At 36.0% G+C, this 27,252-nt stretch overlaps 2 protein-coding genes across 2 annotated transcripts; one reads left to right on the top strand and one right to left on the bottom strand.

Moving 5' to 3' along the window:
* The first annotated feature begins 13,483 nt into the window (after positions 1-13,483).
* Positions 13,484-14,183, top strand: LOC141661437 (protein EMB-1). The gene is made up of 2 exons (XM_074468446.1): positions 13,484-13,689; positions 13,776-14,183. Exons 1-2 carry the CDS (start codon positions 13,575-13,577, stop codon positions 13,937-13,939), a joined length of 279 nt encoding a protein of 92 aa, XP_074324547.1. The 5' UTR covers positions 13,484-13,574; the 3' UTR covers positions 13,940-14,183.
* A 140-nt stretch (positions 14,184-14,323) lies between these two features.
* On the bottom strand, positions 14,324-17,841 carry LOC141661436 (putative pectinesterase/pectinesterase inhibitor 47). The gene is made up of 3 exons (XM_074468445.1): positions 17,118-17,841; positions 15,250-15,577; positions 14,324-15,080 (listed from the first exon to the last, which is right to left on the bottom strand). Exons 1-3 carry the CDS (start codon positions 17,793-17,795, stop codon positions 14,374-14,376), a joined length of 1,713 nt encoding a protein of 570 aa, XP_074324546.1. The 5' UTR covers positions 17,796-17,841; the 3' UTR covers positions 14,324-14,373.
* Positions 17,842-27,252: the final 9,411 nt, after the last annotated feature.

Below are 27,252 nucleotides of genomic sequence, written 5' to 3'. Positions count from 1 at the left end.
TTAAAGGAAGTTGGGACGAGCATTTACCCTGGTAGAGTTTGCCTATAACAACAGTTATCACGCCAGTATTGGGATGCCACCTTATGAAGCCCATTATGGACGCAAATGTAGATCTCCAGTATATTGGGACGAAGTAGGAGAACGCAAAATACTCGAACCTGAATTGGTGCAGCAGACAAAGGAAGTTGTTGAAATTATCCAGAAAAGATTAATAGCCGCACAAGATCGTCAGAGGAAATATGCAGACCAATCAAGAAAAGACCTGGAATTTGAAGAAGGAAGCTTGGTATTATTGAAAGTATCACCGTGGAAAGGACTAACGAGGTTTGGGAAGAAAGGGTAGCTAAACCCAAGATATGTCGGACCTTTTGAAATCCTAAAGCGTATTGGCAAGGTAGCTTACGAGTTGGCGTTACCTCCGCACATGGAGCACATTCACAATGTTTTTCATATATCAATGCTTAAGAAATATAATCCAGACTCCAGGCATGTAATAGAATATGAGCCAATAGAACTTCAAGCAGATTTATCATATGTAGAGAGTCCGATAGAGATTCTAGAGGAAAGAGAGAAAGTATTGAGAAATAAAGTGGTAAAGTTAGTAAGAGTATTGTGGAGAAACCCAAAGGTTGAAGAGTCAACCTGGGAGTTAGAAAGTGATATTAGAGAAAAGTACCCTCATTTGTTTTCTTAGAGATTCTGAGGACAGAATCCTTTTAAGGGGGGAAGGATGTAATATCCGGGATATATCGTGTAATTATTTTTGCTATTATATAATTATTATGTGTGTTCAGTATCTATTCTGTGAGCTAATTGTTAAGTGTTATCTGTACTTGAATATTCAAAAATAATATTAATTGAGTATTTTAATTTTTATATGTCCAAAATATAGATAATTGTCATATCTTCCTAATTATTTTTATGTTGGTTTATGGATTTATAAGAATCATATGAAATTTCTAAAATCTTTTTCCGCGTAATTAAAATCTATTTTATAAAAACGGGAACCAACCAACGTCGCCCGTTGTTACGTTTTTGGAACCCGAAACTCTTTCGAGAACTCCTTCCTAACCTAATTGTAATATTCCGAGCATATTCCATGTTTCGACTTTTTCGATCCGGCATACGGTTTGTCCTGCGCGGGTCCCGGCGCAACATTTTCGATACAATATTTGTTCCGGTAAATCAATAAAACCCGTATTTTTGATAAACGGGAGCTTTTTATTAAACTATCACAATTATCACTTCGTAATACGTGTAACCAGGCGCTGAGACCAAGACCGCAGTACAAATTGTACTGATTTGGATAATTATCCCGAAAACCGAACCCGTTTGGATCAGTTTTTACAAATAAACGTACCGTTTTATATCCGGAATGATCCAACAGGAACCTAATTTTCCGTAATTATAAATAGCCTTTTACCGTATTTTATTTCGTATCAAAATCATTTGCAGGCAGATAATTATATAATTTTCAGAGAAAAACCCTAATTTCCTAAAACTGTTCTAAGAATCAAACAACAAAACGAAGGCATTACCGATCTCTGTTTTCAAAGCTTGAGTAACCAAAACGAAGGATTTGAAGTGTTCTATCAGATTCTGAGCTTTGTTTCACTGCAGAAATCAAGGTTATTTTTCTAAAAATTTATTTATTTTCAAATTTATTTTATTAAAAATATGAATTTTTGTTCGGATGATTGTTTGTATGATTTGATGATTGCATGTTGTAGAGCTTGTTTTTCTGATGATTTTCATATGTCATACATCTAATTTGGAGTTCAATAACATGCTCAAAAGTGGGTTTAATTTTCGAATTTCAAAATTAGGGTTTATAACCCGTATGAATGTTCTTAATTGAAATTTGGGGGTTTCTTATTCTGTGATAGATTGATGTTGTGTTATAGTGGGTTGTATTCTCTGTGAAATTTGCAATCTAGTCGTATAAATTTCATGAACCAACGAGGTCTGTAGAGAAGGGAGTTGTGTTTTGAAGTTTTCCGATGTTCGCCGGAAACTGGAAAACTTCACGGCCAAATTCCGGCCAACTCAGGGATTGTTGGGCTGTTTTGATTGCATGATTGTATTCCTGGTAATTTGTAGATGTGATCTGGAGCTTGTGGTAAGGTGAGGAGGTCGGAATCGTGTTCTCCGGCGAACCCGACTATTTTCCGGCGAAGGGCTGGAAAATTACAGTTTAGTACCCCAACTTTTGAAAACGATACAGTTTGGTCCCTGTAGTTTCCAGAATTTGCAAAAGTTGGATTCCTGTTTTAAAAATGTTTAAAAATCATATTTCCTATTTATTTTTATTATAAAAATTCATTTTTAAATTCTGAAAATTCTAAAAATTATTATTTTAGTTCTGAAAATTATTTTTAATTCACAAATAAATCTAAATTAATTAGTTAATTAATTTTAGTTAATTTATAATTGATTAATTGGTCAATTAATTCGAAAATTAATTGATTAATTGATTTAATTAATTATTAATTGATTTTAATTAATTATTTAATTAGATTTAATTATTTAAAAATGATTTAAAAATTCTGAAAAATAGTTTCGAGCTTTAAAATATTATTCTAAATTATTTCCAAGGCTCGATAATTATTCTAAAATTATTTCGGAGCCAGAATTGGCCAACCGAACCCTGTTTATTAACCCGAAATTGATCCAACGACCCTTTTTAATTCCGAAAAATGTTTTTAAAATCATTTTTAAATACCAGAAAGCCTATTTATGACCCGAGACTTCTTTATAAATAATATATCATTGATTACGTGATGTATTATGTGCTATATGTGACTTGTTAATTGACTATCGGTCTATATATTCGGTGTTTACTTGATTATTGCATAACTTTCAATCTGTTAATCGGATTTGGATAAAAGGAAGGGTAGATAGAAGTATGTGTTGAATAGAATTCCATGAGTAAATTATTGATAGATGCTTATGATATGTGAGCAGAAGAGGCAAGACATAGGAAAGGGAAACAGGTAGTTGAGGAGTAAAATGGTTGTGATTGGAAGCGAGTGCAGTGTAGAAAGCTAATACCAGGCAAGTGTTCTGAACTTTCTCGAGATATTGTAGTACTTGATAATCCTGTGATATTGCAAGTGCTTTGAAGCACAAAAACCTAAATCCTGATTTCAGTTATTGTTCTTCAGCCATGAATAATATTCTTTCTAATCCATTGATTATTGTATACCCAAACAAGAACCACAAATCTACGATACTACTCCACAAATACATACAAACTAAATACCAGACACTGAAATAAACTATTATATACTCAACCCATGGTATCTTATACTTTGAAAGACCAAATCCTTGAAACCTTGAAATATTGATTCCTTTGTTATCTAATTCTTTCATTACCCAGCATCCAAGCTTTTAATTTGCCTTATTGATCCTTACAAGGATTGAAACCTTTTCATTGTTAAACATTTATTGTTCTTAATGATTTTGGTTAATTGTTTATTAGTGCATATTCTGTTATTATGTTAGAATTGGATTGGTTTTTATAAAATCGTGGACCAGATTCGTGGTCAGACCATATAATGGTCAAGTTAGGCCAATGTGTGCCTTGGATCCAGTAGTTAGAGCAATGCTGTGTGCCTTGCTCGGGGTTAGTGCGTGATTGATCAGCAGCCTAACCTTGGTTTTTAAATTAAAAGTATAATATCCAATTCTAAATCATAATCCATTATTCACTTGATATCATAATCATATTCACCTGATGATCATTATTCTCAGTTTTATCATTGTGACTTGCTGAGCTAGTTAGCTCATTTGTGCGATGTTGTTTATATTCTTTCCAATTAAAAAGGAACCAGTTGGTAGCAAGGATCCCCAGTCCAGCGCGAGAGCTAGGGGTTCAGGTTGAGAAAACTGAGCTAGTAGGCTTCTTTTGGAATAATTTAAGTTTGTAAAAGTTTGTAATAATGTTTAATACTTAGTTTGAGTTTGAAATAGTTGGGATTTGAACGGTTTGTAATATATTAGTGTGTTTGGCTTGTGTGCATACTTTAACCTGTTGCGGTCCGTGGTGGTTGGTAAGTAGGGTCACTGCATATATTATTATTATCTTTATTATTATTATAAGCATGTTATAATTAAGGTGTGTGTGTGGACCCCAAACTTCTAATCCGGGTTTGGAGGACGCCACAACCACATTGGCTTTCCCCGAATGATAAAGAATCTCCCAATCATAATTCTTGATTAGCTCTAACCGCCTCATCTGGCGTATGTTGAGCTCTTTCTTCGTAAAAATGTACTAGAGCTCTTATGGTTTGTGAATCTCGCACTTCTCTCCATACAAGTAGTGCCTCAAATCTTTAGGGCAAAACTATTGCCACGAGCCCAAGCTCATGGGTGGGGATATCGAATTTTATATTCCTTTAATTGTCTTGACGCGTACGCGATTACCTTGTTGTGCTGTATAAGAAGCACCCTAATTCTTTATGCGAAGCGTCATTACAATTCACCAAATCTCCTTTTTCCATCCGGCAATGCCAACATAGGAGCCGTCACCAACCTTTGCTTTAGTTCTTAAAAGCTTTTCTCGCATTTCTCTGTCCATTCAAACTTCTCCGTCTTACGAGTAAGCCGCATTAAAGGGGCTACTATCTTTACAAACTTGAATGAACCTCCGGTAGTGACCGGCCAATCCTACCTCTGGTAGTTTCCCTAACCATGGTTATCCATTCCTCAGCGATCATCTCTTCAGTCTTGTTAGGATCCTCTACGAGATCCTTCTCAACAACAATCCCTTCTGGGACAACATCCTCAACCACTACATCCTCAATATGAATATCATCCGGTCCCTCATTAGGGTGTTCCATTGGATCCACAATCTGATTCCCAATCAGTAATAAAACATCATCGCGTTGTTGCTCCTCAACCTCAGGGTTCGGACTCCCGCTACCATATACGATAACAAACTACGCTTCTATCACGATATTTATAAGGGTTCCCATAAGGGTTTTAACTGTCAGTACTACGTTAGGTAGCCCGACTATGAACTTGGCAAGAGTTCTTATTATCTTAGTGAACTTATTATCTTAACGTCACATCATCTCCGAGGTTTATAACGCTTAGCTCTGATACCATTTCTGTAATACCCCCAAATCTGGGGTCGGGGATCCGGGTTGTCACGAGTTCCATTTCCCTTAATAACACTTAATCTTAATAAACAACCAACTACTACATACTGTGACCCCACAATATACACACACACCACAAGTTATAGTCTCAGAGATGAATACCAAAAAAATAATACAAGTCACTTTATTCCACAATTATATGCCATTACACCTTAAAAGGGTTTCTGAATAAATTTACGTTTCCTTTCCATTGCTACAATTCATAAATATACATAAGTCTGGTACATCAAAAGTTGAAAGCCTAGCCTATTGGTAGATCCTACCTCGGCTATAACGGCATCAACGCCTACAGGAAACTGCGGAACGTTTCCTAACCGCTTGCGAATCGGGAGCTTGGTCCTGTTCATCTTTTCTATCTGTTGTTGTGTGATGAAGAAGAAAGCAAGGGTGAGCAACAAGCCCACCGAAATAATATGTATAATAATTAACAATATATGAGCATTCTCATAGTACTCATGAAAGTCTTGGTCAAGAAGAAATGAACCAAGTTTGATATCTTAATGCGACGAAGTCGTAAAATATTCAGTATATATACTTATATACTTTTCAAAATCTTGGAAGTCCGCTTCCATGCCTAATATACACAGAGTTCCAGTTTATAACTGTATAAAAATATCGTTACAAGGTGATCTCATATATCTAACCTTGTCTCAACATTTTTTGTGAAAATCTTTGTCATGCATAAGATAATCATTAACCAGATATAAGTTTAAAAGATGAAGTTACAAGATACTCCAATATACTTATATCTTTTCCAAATACTACTTGAACTACCACCGTTCAAGTTATAACCAGTTTCAAAAGTTCATCACACTGATGAGACTACAAGACAAGATTTGAATAGATTCAATCATTGAATATCATTATAAATAATGAAGTTACGAGGTACTTCATTAAGTCCCGATATATATATACACTTATGTAAATATACATTTCATACACTCCTTGAAAACCTCTGTTATAAAAATTATAAACAGAGTTGCAATATCCAATGAATTTGGAAAGGAGAAAACCTTGGCATAAACCTGATATCTTGCTGATCAGGCAAAGATACCAATAAGTAACCTTTTCTACTAGTAGATGGACGAATTCCCCACTGGTCATCACCCTGGCCGCAATAGGACCTTATGCTGGACTGCCACTCAGCCACTTACGCATTTGATGGACTCCCACTGAGCCACTTACACTTTCATGGATGCCTACTGAGCCCATGTTGCTTATGCCGACTCAATAGATGGACTTACTTCCCGAACTTTGGGTAAGTAATCAATTCATTTATCAAAACAGCAACCTCGTTGCGAATATAAAATACACCACAGAGCCAGCTCCCTCAGGTTTTGAGCGAATATTTAAATCCCCTTCGAAAGGAAGATCTTAAATATAAAAATGAGTTTTGGGATCCGCTCTAACTTTTAAAATCATTTCGAAGACTCGAAATATTTTTAAGAATGTTTGGAGTACTGCTGATTTATTAAAATAAATCAGTCCCAATATAATAGAAAATATATGAATATTATTATTTAAATAATATTCCCCAAAAGGATAATCTCTATAAAAATAATCTAAGTAGAAGTGTTAAAACTCATACTTGAAATGAATATTAAATAACCAAAGATATACTTATATGAAAGTACTATCTTTATTTGAATAATCAAAAGTAAGTTTGATTATCGAAACATTATTTTTTAACAAAATAAAGAATATTATTTAATAAAATAAGTGGAGTCATAAGCCCTCGAATGAATATTCAAAATAATATTCATTAATAAAATAAACGGAGTTATAAGCCCTCGAATGAATATTCAAAATAATATTCATTAATAAAATAAAGGGAGTCATAAGCCCTCGAATGAATATTCAAAATAATATTCATTAATAAAATAAAGGGAGTCATAAGCCCTCGAATGAATATTCAAAATAATATTCATTAATAAAATAAAGGGAGTCATAAGCCCTCGAATGAATATTCAAAATAATATTCATTAATAAAATAAAATAAAGTTATCGAATAAACCTTATTCGATTAATAGTTTTGAAAATATATCAATATATATATATAAATATATATATATATATATATATATATATTATACTCGGGAACATCGACTCCCGGTTTAGAAAAAATGTTCACCTTTAGGTCCCCTATACTAAGGGTATACGCAACTACTGCTTATCTCTAGCATATGTATTATGCAACTATAAGCATTGAAATCAACAGATAGATAACCAGATTACGAAACAGACATGCATATATATACCATCTCAGCATGCTTCAATATATCACAAAATTTGCTAATTAACCAACATGCATCTATCACAAGATAATGCATATAAATATATACATCACCACAACAGTATAACAGGTAGGAAACTTGCCTGAGTGCTCCCGGATAGACTTAAGCTTAGAGTGGGTCCGATAACCTATGAACAACAACATAAGTTGGAATTAAACCCCGGTCGCTTAAGAAACTAGACTTTAACCAATTGAACCCTAACGTTCGCTTATGGTCACTCCTACGCTTAACGAATCACCTAAGTCGTTCGAGTACCCTCGGCTCCACTATTTTTAATAAATTAACCATTAAGAGTTTTAAGACGATTCTTTCGCGAGTACCTTATCAACTGCCTAATCCACTTAACATAATTGTTTCATATCCCAATTAGTCATTTAAACTCCTTAACCAAGGTTTCAAAGTAAGGCGAGGGGTAATGGTTCGTTCGCGAAACTTCGTTACTTAAAACGGTCGTTTCTCCTAAACCGTACATCGGATTCAAACGAATCACATATCAAAACGAAGCTCATAATATGAACTATATAAACATAACAATGGTAAGAATCTTACAGTGAGTTCACGGGTCCTGAAGTTAATAACAAAAACAGTCTAAGGTAAATCGGGCATTACGACGGCTATGTTTACGCGATTACCAAAGTTTAAACTACTTCAATCAACCACCAACCAACTCATAACCATCAATACAATAAAACTTCACCTAAACAATATCATATCAGTCCATAACCTCCAAGTTTTTCAACTCAAACAACCACAATCAAGACCTATGAACTATAATCAAGCTTTAATTACCAAAACACTTCCAAATCAAACCAAACTACTAATAATCATAATCTATGCTTCTCATTTCACAAAACCAACAATTAAACTTACTAACAAATAAAGTAAAGGCTAGGGTTTGATGTTTATACCTTCCTTGGTAGGTGTTAAGTTGCTAGGAAGCCTTAGGAAGCCTCCTACAAGCTTGATCTTTCCAAAAAAATCAAGAACACAAAGTTAGGCTTTAAAGTTTCTAAAAGTCCGATTTAAAGAACTGTAAAAATAAGGGTCTTACCATACTTATTTGGACGAGACTTGTGAACAAGAGTTGTAGGCCATCTCAATACCTTTCCAACGAGCTATAGAACACAATATTTGAGTGAGTATTAAAGGAGATATGGCAGTTTGAAGTTGCTGTGTTTATTTTGGCCGAGAGCTTCTTCTTGCAAAGTCAACTCTTCTCTTTTTGATTTATGTTATTTGCTTGGTTGATTCTTCTTTGTGTCTTGAAATTTGTTTTAACCTTTTTACCATGTTTAATTTTGTATGGACCAAAATCACCCAACAAACAAAACTCCTTTATCATGCTTATGCAAGCAAGCTTGTGTCATGTGATGACATCATCATCCACTACCTTTTTGATTAATCCCTTAATTACTTGGCTAATGACCGCTGATCTGTTATACGGTTCGCTTATCTTTTGTTTTCGTTTATCGTTTGAGGGATCATACATGGGATCTTATTACTTAGTTTCCCCTAAACCTTTCTCAATATTTTATATTCCTTTTATGATCCTCTCTAAAAATCCTTGAATTTAAATCCTTTTTATCATGTTACCTTATACTCAATTCTTTCGGTATCTGGTGGATTTTCGGGAAAAATCAAAGTGTGCGGATTTGGATCCTGACGATCTTTATATACACTTATTTACTTTATGGAATACTAATACGATCTTAGAATTTCCATAACAGTACTCCTATGTAGCGTGGTCTGATAATTTTCCTTAATCAGCATCATCAGCAAAAGTTACTATTCATCCGTGCTTCAAAAATTCCAAAAATTGGGGTTATTACACCTTTTCTTAAGCAATTCATACGGTGTTTTAAGTAAAATAGGACGAATAAGTACTCTATTTAAAACATAACAGGATGTGTGTACCGCTTCAGCCCAAAATTTTCTTGGAAGCTTACTCTCATGCAGTAGAGTTCTGACAGTTTCCTGTAAAGTCCTGTTCTTGCGTTCTACTACTCCGTTCTGCTGAGGAGTTCGAGGAGCTGAGAATTCATGAGTGATTCCTCTTGATTTGAAGAAAGTTATGAAATTCTTCTCGAATTCTCCTCCATGATCACTACGAATAGTCTTGAGCTTAAAAGAATACTTAGTCTCAAGGTTAGTAATAAGATCCTTAAACTCAACAAAAGCTTCATCCTTAGTTCGTAAAAATAATACCCAAGTAAAACGAGAATAATCATCGACTATAACAAAAGCATAATTCTTACCTCCCAAACTTACATACCTTTCTGGACCGAAAAGATCTAAATCAAGAAGCTGCAAAGGAACAAAAGTTGATACTTTATTCTTAGCAGTAAAGGAAGTTTTCACCTGTTTTCCAAGTTGGCAAGCTGAACAAGGTTCTATTTTCTTGTACTTCAGTTTTGGTAGACCTTGAACCAGATCATGAGAAAATATCTTCCGAAGAAGATCCATGTGAACATGGCCTAGACATCGATGCCAAAGATTCTGCTGATCTTGAACAGTAGCAAGAAAAATTTCCTCCTGCTGTTCATCAAAATCTAACACAAAAATATTTCCTTTCCTTTTGGCAACTAAAGCAAACTCGTTAGACTTAGTACCAATATAACATACATCTTTATCGAACTTAACCTTATGACCAGCATCAGTAAGTTGACTTACACTAATGAGATTATATTTCAAACCATCAACTAAACGAATATAATGAGATAAAGCAATTCTTGCAGGTTTGTTTGCAGGTTTCCAATAATTCTGACGGTGTTTGAATCTCCAAGAGTAACTAAGCCACCTTCCTTGGCAACTAGAGATAGAAACTTGGATTTATCACCTATCATGTGACGTGAACAACCACTGTCGATGATCCATTTATTTCACGGAACATGGACCTTCAAACAAACCTGCAAGAATTACTTTATCTCTTAGGTACCCACTTAACCTTGGGTCCTGGTTGGTTAGTATCACAAATCTTATATAAATGTCTATCTGATTTCTTAATCCACATCTGAACAATATTAACAGAAGTATTAGAAGATTTATATCTAGTAGACGATTCATAAGATGAGTTAGAGGAATGGCCCTTGATACCACATAATCTAGATTCAGATGTAGGGTGGCCAGATTTCCCACAATCTCGACATTTCTCATAAGACATCTTATATTTTATAGGAGCTCGCTTATACCCTCCTTGAAATGCACGTTTCTTGATTGATTCACATCCTAAACCTCCTTTATCAAGAGAAGATTTTTGTTCACCAAGAAGAGCATTCAAAGTTCCTTCTCTATGAAAACATTTAGCTAAATCCTTTTCAAGCTGTTCGACTTTCTGCTTTAATTCAGGAACCAGGGGATCAGGAGCACTGTCTTCTTTAACGGTTTCTGGATCAACAGATATTGACTCTTTCTTCAAGGCTTCAAGGCATACATCTAATTTCATCTCAATCTCATTTTTGAGATATAGATTTTCTTCAGTAAGTTTTGAAACCCTTTCAAGCAATGATTTGTTCTCAGCAACTAGGGCTTCTTCCTTCATGGGGTCATCCATTTCACTAAGAACTTCACTTAAAGCTTGCTTTAAATAAGCATTCTTTTCTTTCAACTTCTTAACCTGGACCTGCAAATTTAAAATAGATGAAGATATATTTGAATTATACTTAATATTCTGTACCTCATCATTATCACTGGAGTTGTCCTCTAGTCCTGCAAAACAAAGTTGGGCAACTTCATCGTCTGAATCGATCTCCACGTCAGAGATCTCCACGTCAGATTCATCATCACTCCAAGTAATTAATGCCTTCTTTTTGTTCTTCAGCTTGTAGCAGTCCTTTTTAAAGTGCCCTTTCTTTCCACACTCAAAACAAGTATCCTTGCTTTGATTCACTTTAACCTCCTTGCTCGGATTAGATTTGAAGTCCTTCTTTGGAAACTGTGACTTCATAGGTCATTTGGAAGCATTCCGTTTGGCAAGAAATTTATGAAACTTCTTTGTTAGAAGAGCAATCTCTTCATCAGAATCATCAGGAGACTCATCTGCATCTGCATTAAGTGCAAGAGTCTTCTTACGAGGAGCTTCATCTTCTTCATCATATCTGCGTAGCTGATTTTCGAATTCTTCCAATTCACTGAACAGTGTTAGAGTATCCATAGTTGAAAGCAGTGTTGAATCCTGCAGAATGGTAACCTTTGGAGCAAACTTCTTTGGCATTGCTCTGAGGATTTTCCTATTAATCTCAGATTGAGGAATGATCCTTTCCAGAAGTGAGATGGAGTTCATCAATGTCATAAACTTCCCTTGAGCATCTCGCACGCTTTCATCTCTTTCCAACCTGAAACCTTCATAGTCACTCATTAGCATACTTAATTTTACTTCACGTACCTTAGACGTGCCTTCGTGGCTGACTTTGATCGTATCCCAAATCTGCTTGGCAGTACTACATGTTGAAACTTTTCTTAATTCTATAGCTACCATGCTATTGAGAAGTGAGTTCATAGCTTTAGCATTGGAATTCATTGCGTTCACTTCTTCGGGAGAAAGATCCTTGAGAGATTTTGGCTTCCCTTCTTTCATAGGAATTGTGAAACCATTTTTTACAGCATCCCATTCAAATGCATCACGCTGGAGAAAGATTTTCATCCGAAACTTCCAGTCATTGTAGTTTTCAGCACCATGAAGCAGTGGTGGATAATTGTTTGAATACCTATCTGGTTGAGTCATGGATCGCTAGCAAAATAAACACTAAAAAGAGAATTAAATGCACCTGCTCTGAAACCAAATGAAATTCGATGGCTCGATAGATATAATAATATTCTAACTGTCAAGGCAAATGGGACAGTCTCTTATGCAAATGGGACAGTCCCTTTACAAATGAGACAGGGTATGTGACAGTCTTTTTTAACTGCAGAAAGTAAATTACTGAAATATAAATGCAGTAATAAAGAAATTAAACAATGCAGAACACCAAGAGTTTTCACTTGGTTCGGCCCCTAGACCTAGTCTATGGCCTACATCCAAGTCCCCATGCCAACTAGCATAGAGAATGTATTATATCCACTTAAAAACAAAGTACTTACAAACTTTCCTTGATTACAAACTTGGCCTACTTGAAAGAAACCTTTCCCTAGCACACAGCTACCTAGCACAAAGTTACTTGGCCTTCCTGTTGTAATCAACCTCCCACAACCCGGGACAAGTGATATAATACACGATTCAAATACAATAATATAATGTGAAAGTTTACAACTCAAACTAGGTTTCTTGTTTTCTGGATATATATATCTCGGGTATGGAACAAGAAAGTGATTTCAGATGATGAAGAAAAGACGTGAAAGTGTTAGCCACAAATCTGAAATGAAGAGTTGTATTTATAAGCAAAGTTCTAACAGATTTATTTTCAAACACAAGATAAGGTTGGAAGATAAGTTTGTTTGAAAATATATTGAATGAATCTCTGAAACTAATCTGTTAGTACGTTTGAAAGAGATAAATCAAGTGAAGATAAGCCTTGAGAAATTTAAACTTGATTTATAAGATAGGGTTTGAATAATTCAAACTTGGTTTATATAAGATAGGGTTTGTTTGAAATAAGTTAGAGAGATAATTATCCAGTCAAACAAGATATACATAAAACCCTAACCCTTATCTAAACCTAAGATAGCTTCCTGAAATATCTGAGCAAACTGCAATGCTTGAATCTCGGTTACTTGCATTCTGTTTATCTGCATTCTGGAAATTATCATAAACCTGAACTTCTAACAGTTATGATATCCAGCTAATGTGTTTTATTGCACCAAAGCAACACAGAAGTCGAGGACGAGAAAACGAAAGTTGAAGAAGAATGGAGATAGTACTGAATTAAGTTGATACGTGTTATGATAAGAACAACTCTGTAACTCTTGAAATACAGGCGAGTTACACGTTTCACTGTGGTGTGAGCTACGTGCCACTCAGTTCATCCTCGTTAATTACTACGTGTCCATCAGATGCAGCCCCGTATCTCCCTATATATAGCTTCTAACCTCCATGATGATTCTTCAGACATTGTTAAGTGAAGAAACGAAGAGAGAAAAAAAAAGCGTTTGATATAGAATCTTGAGTGTGAAAGGAAGCGAAAGCATGTCGAGCCAACAAGAGAAGAAAGAGCTTGATGCCAGGGCCAGGCAAGGAGAGACTGTTGTTCCTGGTGGTACTGGTGGAAAAAGTCTTGAAGCTCAGGAGCATCTAGCTGAAGGTACATATCTGTTCAATATGTTATACTAACGTAATTATAGATTATTTATATTTATATTAATGTTTGAATATGTTGTGCGTGTTCAGGGCGGAGCAAAGGAGGGCAGACGAGGAAGGAGCAGTTGGGCACGGAAGGGTATCATGAGATGGGCCGCAAAGGTGGGCTAAGCACCAACGACGCGTCCGGTGGTGAACGTGCTGAGCAGGAAGGCATTGACATTGATGAGTCCAAGTTCAGGACCAAAAACTGATCATTCCCCAGACTATCTTGGCTAGGCTCTACTAGTTTCCAAGTTACCTGCAGTCCTTTGTTAGCAATGCAGTTTCTATCTATCTACCTGTAGTTTGTGTTTATGTTTGAATAATTGTATAGCTGTTCCTGGTGGGACAACTATACATGTACGTGTCTGTGTATGCTGTATGTGTTGCTGGCTTCGTGTTATGAAGCATGTATTTGCAGTTAAAAGTATGTAATGATGTTTTCTTTATGTTCTATATGTTTGAAGTTAGTTATTTACTTTATGTGAAAGTGTAGGAGTAGAAATTCGATCTTTTCTCGAATGTCTCCGAGATGTTCCAAATGTTCTAAGAGAGAAATAATAAATTCAATATAATATCTTAAAATTGAACCGTTAAAACGTTACATCAAAACGCAAGCCAAATTATTAGTCGGCAAGACAAATTATTAGTCGACGTCGATCAACAATCCTTCCACGAAGGGGATGGTAGTATAAGGCAACCAAGTATCTCCCAAAGTAAGATTAAAAACAGTGAAGTTCCAAGCTTGAGTGGCATTCAATCGTCCATAGCCAGGCCATTGAACTCTGCTAGTAGTGTTAGATCCAGGCCCGTGATTTCTGTACTCACCGTAATACAATGTGTCCAATCCTACAGTCCCATTCCATTCCAACCATCCATCCGGAGTAATCAAGTCTCCGATATAAGATTGCATGTAGACTGTTCTCGAATATTGTTTCCAAGGCCGCCCTAGATAATTCTTGGTGGTACCATTTACATCCAGTGCCAAGTCCGGGGCAGCTTGAATGGTGCAATTGTGGATTGAAATACCTGTTTTCTGATTTGGATCTGACCGCCCTTGAGCGGTGATTGCATTCTTTTGGTTAGGCATTGGTTTGCGGGCGTATATATTGCAGGCTTGGAAAACGGAAGCAGAGTTTCCAAATATGAAATCTACAGTCCCGTAAATGTCACATTCTCTGTAGAATTGTCTAAGTGAATGAACGTAGAGAGTGTCTTGATAACCTTCGAAACTACACCTATAAAATGTGGAGAGGTCAGCATTATTCCTCACTGCCACTGCTTGATGCTTTTCCGGTCCGGCTGTGTTCTTGAACGTCACATCGATGGCGACAAATCTCTCCCCCGAAACAGCTGCATATATATGTGCATTTAGACACTGTTTATGTAACATATTATACCTTGTGAAGTTCACAAGTACGTGAGTATTTAAATTTGTATGGCGAATCTAGCAATTGTAACAAAGTTCATAAAGTTATGATACAGAGACAATGTATCGTAACTTCAAGATAGTAGTGCTTACCGAAAGTGGCAGAATTGAAGGTTGACCATCCATCGATGACACTGTGATTTCCGGTAATGATGGTGCGGTTAATCCCAGTTCCGAGCAGCATTAAATTTCTCTTGTGTTTAGGTACAGTGATATATTCCTCGTAAACTCCTTGGACTACATAAATAATGTAATAACCTTGTTTAGGCTTTAATTTGTTTGGTGCAGAGTCTACAGCTTCTCCTATAGTTGTAAAGTTGCCATATCCTTCTGGGTCAACTACCACTATATCCTCAACCACGATACCTGGAGCTTCGTCCAACTTTCGTCCCGGACCTCGTTTTGCATATTCACGCAAGTACTGTATGCATACACAAGGTGTTACATTAATATTTCATATCCCAAAATTGTATTTTTTAATTGGGGGATTGATATTAATACATGGGGTCTGTCATATTTATGAAAACTTAATCAATAATAAAGTAACAACTATTTTTTGAGAAATTTTTTAATTTTTTTTTTGGAAACCCTAATATTACTCAATTTGGCATATCCTCATTTTGGTTAATTTGGTTATCATTTCAACTATGACCGTTAAATCTTTTTCATTAAATAATCACGACAAATAAATTCATATATTAAAGGTATGCACAGTTCCCAGGTTCGAATATAGGCCACAACAAACATATATATTATTATATACACTATATATAAACACATTTCAAGTTTCGAGATTTGAATTTCACCAGTAACAAACATTTATATTATTATCTGTAAAATTATCAATAAGCATATATTATTTTACATTTACTAATCATTCAAATTAAAATTATCATAATAAGATTATTATTCTATGTTTATTAATTTTAATAGTTTATTACTTATAAATTTTATTAAAATTATAAATAATATAAATTAAAAAATAGTAAAAAATACCCCGAGTTGAAAAGCTATTTATCTAAAAACTAAATGCAAATCAACTAGCCCTCCTCTTTTACTTTTGCCAACAATACCAGCTTATCACAGAAGTGTTAAAAAAATTCGAGCGGTCACTCATTTTAAATTGACTCAAAATAATTATCAATTAAATTAATTTAATGACGATTTCATTAATATCAAAAACTAAAATTAGTCAAAATCAGAAAATGTTAACACTTATGGGTTATTCTAGGTTTCAATATGGTTATTAAAATTTGTTTTTTAATTCATAAAATCACTATGAAATCTCGTTTAGTCTTCAAAATTTTGAAAATAACTCAAAGTTGAGAGAATTAAAGCAATATTTCATCATGATTGTGGGAGTCAAAATAGAAAGTTTTAGTAATTATATTGAAATCCAAAAAAAACTCTACCATAGATGAGTAATTTCAAATTTTGACTTTATTGAAAATCAAATTAAGTTAATTAATAATTATTTTAAGTTAAATTTATAATAAATGACCTACTTACATTATTTGCATTTAAACAGTGACATATACTTGATGTTTAACCTCTTGTATATACGTGTAATGCACATTTATTTTAAAACCAGTTATCAGTTTTTTTTAATATAGATAGATAAGTGAATCGTACAACAATGTTAATGTATCGTACGTTGACTTGCATCAAGTAATAATATTAAAATGCGCCGACTTGTTCTTGCAAAACAAGATGGACTAATTAAGCTTGGCGATCGAGTTATATAATATATTTTCTTCCCCTTGTTTAGGCATCAATTTCATTCAGTCGATGGACATATATAAAACAAAAGAATAAACCAATAAGAAGTAGTTTATCAGCATAGAAAGTAAAAAGTTTGGAATGAACAGATTTAAATTTGTTTAGTTAAAACAAGCATATATGTTGTTAATGTTATTACATGCTTGCAGATCTAGTAGTAGCCAGAGCAACAGATAACGCACCTTTTTTAATTTTGGCAAGGTGATGTTTGTCGGAAACCCCTCCCCCCACACATTCCCCTTCCGAGGACCGCGCTTCCGGTCACGTCCAATGGCACGGGTCACCAACCCTAATGAAACACTGTACAGCAAGGTTGCATCCGATATTGGCTCTTTCAAAGCTGCAGCCAAAGTGCTGTGACTATCCACCAGACCATCGTAACAAGTATCCTGATTTGTCATCACTCCACTCAACAATGTCTCTATTTTACCAATAAGTCCATCGGTCTGTGATTTCGCTTTCTTGAGCTCCAGTGTGATGGTCTCCAAGTAGTCGACAGTCAGATCAAAAAGTTGTCCGCAATCTTCGATTGCGTTTCTCTCTTCATGACTCATTTCTATTTTATATTTTGATCTTTTCAGGTAGCGGTTTATGATTTTGGATAACTTTTTAGCTTGTTTAAGGCTTTTTTTGACGGTGAATTTGCCATATCCGGAAGGATTCGAGGGGGCATTACGAAACGCAGACAAAATCGAACGGCACAGTTTCGGGTAAACAGAAGATTTACAGGCAAGGGAGGGGGATTGTGGTTGCGCCTTTTGTGATGTTTGAGCTTGTGTACTTAGGATGAATTGAGGTAATAAAATAGGAAGAAGAACGAGAAAGACGAAGGCTAATGTGTGTTTTAGCAGCTGCGCCATAATTGCATATAGCTGAGAAAATTGATAAAGTTATATGTGAACAAGTTTAGAGGAGAGACAATGTGTTTGTTGTAGTAAGAGTGGGGGATTTATATAGGGGTTGTGGGGGACTTGGAAAAGAGGAAACACGTTAAGCCCATTAATTAGTACCAGTAGCGCAATGGAGTAACATGCAAGTACGATATATGCTCCGTTATCGATTGTTCACATGTACGTATTTGTCAAATTCATACACGTAACCTTACAACATGTCTTAGTCAATTTGTATGTACCTGTTTATTTCTATACATTTACAAGTAATAATAATATAAACGTGTACAGATAGGAAATGGAAATGTACGAGCAGAAAATCTATGGGTGAGTCACATTATCTACGGACAACTAGACGTGTACGAGGTCATATTTTCAATCAAGAATTTTTTATCCGTACAGTCTACTCAATTGCCCCAACGTCTAAGTAATCAGTCTTTTTGAGAGATTGTCGCCCAACAACCCCAATAATTGAAATAAAACGGATATAACCAAAACCCCATGCAGAACCAAGATCCAATAATGTGTGCAAGTGTGTCTAATTACCAAGCTAATGTAAAGACACAACAGATTTATGAGTCTGAATGCTCAATCTTTTATTGACCAACAATATAAGGATACAACCCCAAGATATATTTACAGATTTTGCCTACTGCCTAGCATATAGTACAAGTCCAGAATACAATAAGAACTTGTACATAATGATATTTAGATTACATTCAGAAAATGCCTACCTGTATACACTAGAGTCTGGTCGTGGCCCCAGCAGCCCACACAACCACAATAACCCCAGTAGCTCCAGTTGCTGGCAGTTACAAGTAGTTCCAGAATTCAAATGCCTTTAAATTCTTTCCCCACCAAGTCTTGAGCCCCAACTGCAAGGTAGTTACTCAGTGCATATCCCAGCAAATATACACATATATATCATATATATAAATCAGCCCCCATGTGCCACACATGTGCTCACGTTTTTTTACTTTTCCTTTAGTCATTTTTGGTCCAAGCTAAACTCCCAGCTCATGGTTGTCCACACATAAATTAGCCAACCAAATTTATCCAGATTCGCCATAGCGCCCAATCTGAGTCGCCGCCTGACGACTAGTCTGTGTCGCCGCGTAGCGACGCTTGGTCCCAATATCACTTGGCTGCCTAGCGAATCAGAACTCAAAATTCTTATTCAGCCTAAGGGTCTTACAAACCCTCCTACACCTCCTGAGTTTGATGTCCTCATCAAATTATCAATAATTCTGAAAAGTTTGTTTTTCCAAATTGCAAAACCAACGCCCATGAACCAAGGCTGCAAATTCGTCTACGGTTTCTGCCACTGCCAAACCCAACCATCTACCATAAGTTGATCATATTAACCTCCACAATTTACCCCCTTTCGTCATTAAAACCTGATGACCATGTATAGACGTCCAGTCGCCCACACATCACATTCCATTCTGATTTAAGTTCCAACAGCGCCTCCAACCCTTGGAGATATTGACTTAGACCCAACCAGAAAGTTATTAGGTTCACTACCTTGTAGAGATGAGTCATCAACCTGTGATCCAATTTCACAAATCATGTCGCCGACCAAAATCTGAACATACCCCAACTTCTTCATTTTTTTTTACCCTTATCAATCTTGCCAATCACCAAGATTAAATTCAACATTCGAAATACCCCTAATTTTATGCACCTCAACATTATCCATCTTAATCTGATTTGAACTCGATTCCAGCTTTAAACCAAGCTTCTCAGCACATTCCATTCCAATGAAACTGTTTGTGGCACCCGTGTCTACCATAGCCATGACTGTCTTCTCATTCACTAAGGCCTTGACATACATAAGTCCACCCCCCTCCACGAATTTTTCAGTCCTTAGTACAACCAAACGCATATGATTCAACCTCACTTGAACCCCATAATTTGCTTCATTATTTTCCTCATTCTCCTCATGAACACGAAGAGAATTCAGTCTCTCTTTCTTGTGATATTGTCTTGCAAAATACGGCCCTCCACATATGAAGCACCCCTTGTTACCAACACCTTGAGACTGCCTATTATCCTTGGCATCACCATCGCCATTTTTCTTGTCGTTCTTCTTGTTTCTGTCCTCACCCTTGTGATTCTTTCCACTATTTTTACCCTTTTTAGCGTCATGAGAACCAGCCTGCTTGTAGTCAACCAAACCATCAACAGCAGCGATAGTAGTCGACAAATCCCTCACAGCTTGTCGCCTCAATTTTGCCTGCGTCCAGGTTTCAGTCCATCCAAGAAATTGAACAACTTATCCTCATCCGACATGTAATTTATATCCAACAACAAAGAACTGAATTCTTTAACATAATCTCGAACAGTTCCCGTTTGTTTGTATAACATTCCGATTTTTTTATAATTATTTTTAGTTGAATTATTTGATTTAATTATTTATTAATGTCAGTGTGATGTAGTTAAAATAGTTTTTATAAGTTTATTTTTATTCTTATATTCAAAATATTATTTTAAGAGTATTAGTTTTAAAAAATAGTAAGGCTTTTATTAAAAAAGAGTGAGGGTTTTAATAAAAAAGGGAGAAAGAAGGAAGAGAAGAGTTAGGGTTTGCTAAAAAAAAGGGTTTGCGTTACTTTGATCAGAGAAGAGAGGAGAAAGGGAGAGAGAAAGAGAAAATAGATGGAGATTGAGATGAATATCAAGAACTTTTTGGAGGGTTATGAATTTGGCGTTTGTGGAATTAGGGTTCTTGTGATTCTAGGTTCTGAATTCTTTGTTAGCATTCTCGATAACTAAGATCTCGAGGTACGGACATCTTTTTTTGTACTCTTTCTTTTTGAATTCAAATTCGCTTTGTGTTCCTTTATTTTCTGTCTATATCCGCTTTTTAAAAAAAGAGATGTGTTAGTTAAATTTCGAGGACGGAATTTTTGTAAGGAAGGAAGAATGTAATATCCCGATTTTTTTATAATTATTTTTAGTTGAATTATTTGATTTAATTATTTATTAATGTCAATGTGATGTAGTTAAAATAGTTTTTATAAGTTTATTTTTATTCTTATATTCAGAATATTGTTTTAAGAGTATTAGTTTAAAAAAAATAGTAAGGCTTTTATTAAAAAAGAGTGAGGGTTTTAATTAAAAAAAGGAGAAAGAAGGAAGAGAAGAGTTAGGGTTTGCTAAAAAAAAGGGTTTGCGTTAATTTGATTCGAAAAGAGAGGAGAGAGGGAGAGAGAAAGAGAAAATAGATGGAGATTGAGATGAATATCAAGAACTTTGTGGAGTGTTATGAATTTGGCGTTTGTGGAATTAGGGTTCTTGTGAGTTTGGGTTCTGAATTATTTGTTAGCATTCTCGAAAACTAAGATCTCGAGGTACGAACATCTTTTTTTGTACTATTTCTTTTTGAATTCGAATTCGTGTGTACGAACATCTTTTTTGTACTCTTTCTTTTTGAATTCGAATTCGTGTGTACGAATATCTTTCTTGTATTCTTTCTTTTCGTATTCAAATTCGTGTATGTATATTGCATATTCTGAATCTTGTTAAATTCGCATTCGATTTGTTGTTCATTGTATGATTGTGATTTTATTCTCGTTGGAAAGCTAATTTGATTGGGGAAGGGTCTGTAGCAACTGTTTGCTATTAACAGGTTGTTAACAAACAGTTTAACAGCCGTTGGATGGGGGATTAACGGGTGAGATGGTTTCCGGACCGCAGAAATTTTCAACGGTTGGTTTGGACGGACCGCGGAAAATTTCTGCGGTTGGGTACTGTCCCCTTATCCCCAGCAGCAGCTCATTTCACCACAAAAAAACACCAAAATTTTCAAGAAAAATTCTACTATCTCCAAGTTTACATTTTAGGCAATTTTGGGGCATTTTCATCAAGAAATCCAAGTAGTTTTATCAACTCAAGGTATATTTCTTGTCTTAAATTTTACATTTTCAAGGAGGATAAATTATTTGCTCGTATGTTTCGTCATAAACGTCAAAATGAAAAAAAATAGGCTATTGATCATAGTTTACATCTTGATGATTTAAATACTAGTGAAGAACCTAAAACCCATGTATATGTTGAAGATGATGATTTTGTAGATAAAAATGAGGAATTTATTAATTTAGATGACGATTTGGTTGATGTTGAAGATGAAAATGTTGAAAATGAGGTTGAAAACGAGGTTGAAAATGATAGTGATAATGTTGAGGGTGAGGAGGAAGATGAAGATGATAATGTAGAGGATGCAAATTTGTATGAAAATGTTGATGGGGGGGGGGAGTTCCATATTTGAATCAAATTTTTCAAAGTGTGGATGAGGCCGGTCATTTTTTTAGGGCTTATGCTTTACGAAATGGATTTGCTATTAAAATTCAAGCTAGCCATCGTAATAAAGACAACGAGATATATGGTCGTTTATATGTTTGTAGGCTTTATGGAAAAAGTGTCGTCGCCGAGAGTAGTCAAAATAAACGGCGTAGAGAGGTTCTTCCTAAAAGCGAGTGTAAGGTGAGGATGTATGTCAATTATCAAAAAAAAAAACGTCACTGGGAGGTAACTAGCCTTGAATTGGTACACAACCACGGTCTTGTTTCCCCTAGTAAGATGAATTTGGTACAACGAGAAAGACATGTCAACACCGCGACCCGTAGTTTGATTAAAATGCTTTATGGTTCGGGGGTTCGTAATTGTCAAGTGATGAATGTGATTGGTAATATTCATGGAGGTAATAACAAAGTTGGTTTCAATGTTCAATATGTTAGGAATGTGTTAAGAGACGAGAGGAATAAAAGGTTTGAGATTAGTGACGCCCAAGCGGGGTTGGACTTGTTGCATAGGTTGAATGAAGAAAGTGGTTCTAAATATTTTATTAGGACCGAAGTCGATGAAGAGAATCGCTTGAAGTGTCTAGTATGGATTGATCTGAGATGTATAATGGCTAACCAAAATTTTGGCGATGTTATGGCTCTTGATACCACTTATCGGACAAATAGGTATGCAATGCCATTTGTCCCATTTACCGGAGTCAATCATCATTATCAATCGGTAATTTTCGGGTTTGCATTGATGTGGGATGAACACGCGTCGACTTTTGAGTGGATTCTTCGTACTTGGCTTGAAGGTGTGGGGAATAATCCTCCATTGACTATAATCACGGATCAAGAACAAGCCATGGCAAGCGCTATTGCGGTTGTACTCCCGAATACTACCCATTTATTGTGTTCTTGGCACATTAGTCAAAAATTCCCCGAGAAATTAGCTCATTATTATTCGGCTTTTCCGGAATTCATGACGGACTTCAACAATTGCATTTATAAATCTCTCACCGAATGTGTTTTTGATGCTAGATGGGCGTCGTTTGTGGAAAAGTATCACTTGCAATATCATAAATGGTTGAATGGGTTATATGAGTTGAAGTACAAGTGGATTCCTGCATATAATAGAAACAAATTTTCGGCGTTTCAAAATAGTACATCGAGGAGTAAGGGGATGAATTCTTTCTTTGATAAGTATGTGAGTTCGGCAACGGGTTTGAAGGAATTCATTGAAAATGCCCAAAAAGCATTGGCAAGGCAATTCATGAGGGAGAAGGAAGAAGATTATGTCACCATTAATCTAAAACGTCCCATGAAATTGCATACCACATTGGAGTATCATGCTTCTTGTATATACACTAAGGAAATGTTTAGAAGATTTCAAGATGAATCGGTTGAGTCTTCAAAATACTTTGTTGAAAAAGACCGACGAGCTAGTGAAAAATGGGAGGGAATGGGGGATGTTTATACGTACTATAGTTGTTATAGGCCCATATCCGAGCCTACGAGAAGAAATGTTTATTTTGTGGCATTCGAGAAAGCAAGCTCTTTGGGAATGTCTACGTGTAGAATGCTTGAACATTCAGGGCTACCTTGTAGACACCTATTGGCGGTCTTCACTAAGAAACGGGTTTCGGAAATTCCCCCGTATTACATAAACCGGAGGTGGACAATGCATGCCAATAGAGTTGATGGTGTGTTGCCTTACAATTTGGATGTTGGGCAAAGTCATGAGATGACCTCAACCGATCGATTTAATAGCATGCCAATGTTAACCATGAGTTTTTGTCAAAGTAGCATTGCATCCAAGGAACGGTATGATTATGCCGTTGGAGTAATGAATCGAGAAATACCAATTCTCGAAAGAATGAGCGTTGATGGAATTAAATCTTATGAAAGCAATTCGCAAGCTCCAAATGCAAGTGCTCATGAAGAAAAAATTCTTGACCCTATTATGTCCTAAACTAAAGGGAGGAAGAAGGACGTTCGTTTCAAAAGTCCAATATAATCGATTGGTAAAAAGGAGAAGCCGCCAAAAAGGTGCACTTATTGTCAAATGGATGGCCGTGATAAAAGGAAGTGTTCTAGTAGACTAGAAGATCTTAAAAACATTCAAGAATCGCAATATAATTAGTAGTGTAGCATTTTGTAACCGAATGTTGTAATCTTTTAATGGATTTGAATTTTAAGTGTTTAACATTGCTTTCTTTTTTGTTATGTTTTATTGTCATATAATTGCCAATTATTGTCATATAATTATGTTTTATTGTGATAGGTAACATGACTAGTGAGTATAGTGGTGACAACAACTCCGATCATAGTTGTGATTCGGTTTCCCACGTTAGCAACACATTCTCGGACTCCCTACCAAGCGACTCGTGGTATGAGGACGATGAAGAGGAAGATGTGGTCTCACCAACCTTTAGTGAGATGGAAGATGCATGTGCCGAGTTGATGCCCCTTGTGGACAATGACGAGCCACTCCATGTGGAGGAAGAGGAAACGGACTTGTACCCACACGATGAGGAGGCTTATAGGGCCAAAAATTGGATCGAGGCATGCAATTGGATGGAGGGTACTGAACCGTGGAGATTGGTGAACTCTCATCTGGATCCGTACTTCCTTCCGATCGCGAATTTGGGCAACAACACGCCCGATGAAAAATGGAAAAGATCCGGATGGAATGGCGGTAAGCTTGTTAAATGTGATCGGATTGCCAATATTGTAAACTTGAGGCCTTGTGAGGGTTGTAATATGGACCAAATACGCATCGAATATGTGAAGGGTTGGGTTTCACACCTAACGGGAGGGACATAGAGGGAACGCGGGACATGTTTTGCAAGATTTCGTCTCTACGATGGCTCGAATACGATTCCCGTTACCATTTGGAACGACTCCAACCCTTACCCGTGGAAACTTACGGAAGGCCATATCCGTGATTGTTGTGTACTTGTTCTCTACCATATTACATGCTTCATGGATACTACGCAAGGAGTTGCTCAACACCGGTTATCCGGTGGTCTTTCTAATATACTAGGTATTTTTGGTTAGGACCAATATATTTCATAAAATTTAGTGGATTGTATTGATCGTGTAATTTTCATTCGAACCTATGTATTTTCATTGAATTTTATATGAATTTATATGAATTTTCTATGAATTAAAGTATAAAATTTGAGATTGAAAGTGTACCTAAAAATTTGAGATTGAAAATTAAAATTAGAAGTCGAACTATACATTAGAAATTGTTATGAAATGTATTGAATTTTTTTTTCAATATTTGGACAAATGTTGACTTTTGTTGACTTTTAAAGGAATTTTCAATTTAATGTAAAAAATGAAAAAAATAATTTTTTTTTGAAAATCACTCATTACCATATTTTAAGACTTTTGAGAGTGGTTTGGAAGTTAGTTTAGGACCAACTTCCAAAAATTAAAAAATTTCAACAGAAGCTTATTTAGCATACTCTGTTTTCCCCTGTGTTCTGCTCTGTTTTTAGGGGCAAAAAACCAAACTCATGGACCGCGGAAATTTTCCGCGGTTGGGCTGTAGAGGGACCGCGGAAAATTTCCGCGGTTGGGGCCTGTGAATTTTTTTTTTTGCAGATTGAAAACAGAGCAGCCAGAACATGCACAACCCAAAAAATCCACCAAATTCATAACCAAAATCCAGCAACACCTACAACCAAATTCCACAATCCCAACACCTACAACACAACAATCCACCAAAATCCACCAAATTCCGCCAAAAACCACCAAAATCCACAACAATCCAAAATGCTCAAAAACAACGAAAATCCAACAAAATTAAACTACGTCAAACCAAACAAACCAAATAAAACCCGACAACATAAAATGAAATGAAATCCAAATACATAATTCAACAACCTAAAATCAAATGAAATCCAACTACAAAATCTGACAACCTAAAATGAAATGCAATCCAACTACATAATCCGACAACCTAAAATCAAATGAAATTCAACTAGGAAGCTTCGTGACGCCTACGCATATGAATCCCGGGAATCCCCCTTTCCTTCCCTAGCTGAAGCTCCCTGGCTATCTGATACCTAAAGGTATCCACCTCCTCCTGCGACCAATTCGGTACCTCGTCTAAGTCATATCCTTGTGTGAAGTAGTCCATGTACTTCATCACATAAACACCACGATCATTAGAGTTTCGTTGCTTTGGCCTGGACGGTAGAGCTAGGACCTCGGCTGAAGTAGGGTCACGTCCCTCGACTGGGTGTACCATATGCAATAGCCTCGGCAACAACCATGACTGCAATGAAATTATGATCCGAGAATGAATATAATATACAATTGGTAAGGACTATATAGAAGACAGTAATAGTAGAGGAACATACCACCACTCGTATATCTTCACGATAATCCGGCTCGTCACTCATTGAATCTATGATAAGACCTTCAAATCGTCTAGTACCGAACATGAACAAAACCCAATGCACATCTCCGACACAACATGGGATGAATATGTAGTCCGCCTCGAGAACAGAAGGACCAACAGTAGCACTGGAAAAACCAGTAAAACTATGTAATGCTTTATTCCATGCCCTCTGTAATGTATCTCCACCGACCCTCGATGCTTTTCTGATTTTCTTCACATGTCCTTTCCCAAGAACCATGAAGTAGGGATCCATGAAATAATAGACGGGTTTCCTCTCCCATATACCTCCAGTGTGAATCTCCTCCTCCCGAGTCCTTAGCAATCCCTGAAAATATATATGAATGTAACAAGTAAAATAAATGCAACAAGTAAAATGAATGCAACAAGTAAAAGGAATGCAACAACTAAAATGAATGCAAAAACTAAAATATATTAGACAACTAAAATATATTAGACAACTAAAATGTATTAGACAACTAAAATATATTAGCAACGAGTAACGAACAATACCATATAAGTGTATATGATCTTGTCATCAACTCATATATGTTCCTAGAGCCAGACTCGGCATAGCTGATGCATGGACGTGATAGTCCTGAACACTAAGACCACCGGGATTCCTCGGCGCCATCCCAAAGCCCCATCCCCAATCTGAATATATAGCATTCTTCTTTGTCATGCCTCTTAGTGATACTCTACTTCTCCTCTTTCATCCGGCGGGATGCAA

The sequence above is a fragment of the Apium graveolens genome, chromosome 5 (genome assembly GCF_009905375.1).
Source record: "Apium graveolens cultivar Ventura chromosome 5, ASM990537v1, whole genome shotgun sequence".
NCBI classification, from domain to species: domain Eukaryota; kingdom Viridiplantae; phylum Streptophyta; class Magnoliopsida; order Apiales; family Apiaceae; genus Apium; species Apium graveolens.
This window is presented reverse-complemented; position numbering and strand designations above follow the sequence as displayed.

Excerpts from the sequence above, each read along its gene's own strand:
- LOC141661437 (XM_074468446.1), top strand. The coding sequence starts at position 13,575 with ATGTCGAGCCAACAAGAGAAGAAAGAGCTTGATGCCAGGGCCAGGCAA. Across the intron at positions 13,690-13,775 it reads TCAGGAGCATCTAGCTGAAG|GGCGGAGCAAAGGAGGGCAG; the intron begins GTACATATCTGT and ends GTGCGTGTTCAG.
- LOC141661436 (XM_074468445.1), bottom strand. The coding sequence starts at position 17,795 with ATGGCGCAGCTGCTAAAACACACATTAGCCTTCGTCTTTCTCGTTCTT. Across the intron at positions 15,578-17,117 it reads CCTTGCCAAAATTAAAAAAG|TACTTGCGTGAATATGCAAA; the intron begins GTGCGTTATCTG and ends GTATGCATACAG. Across the intron at positions 15,081-15,249 it reads CTTCAATTCTGCCACTTTCG|CTGTTTCGGGGGAGAGATTT; the intron begins GTAAGCACTACT and ends ATATATATGCAG.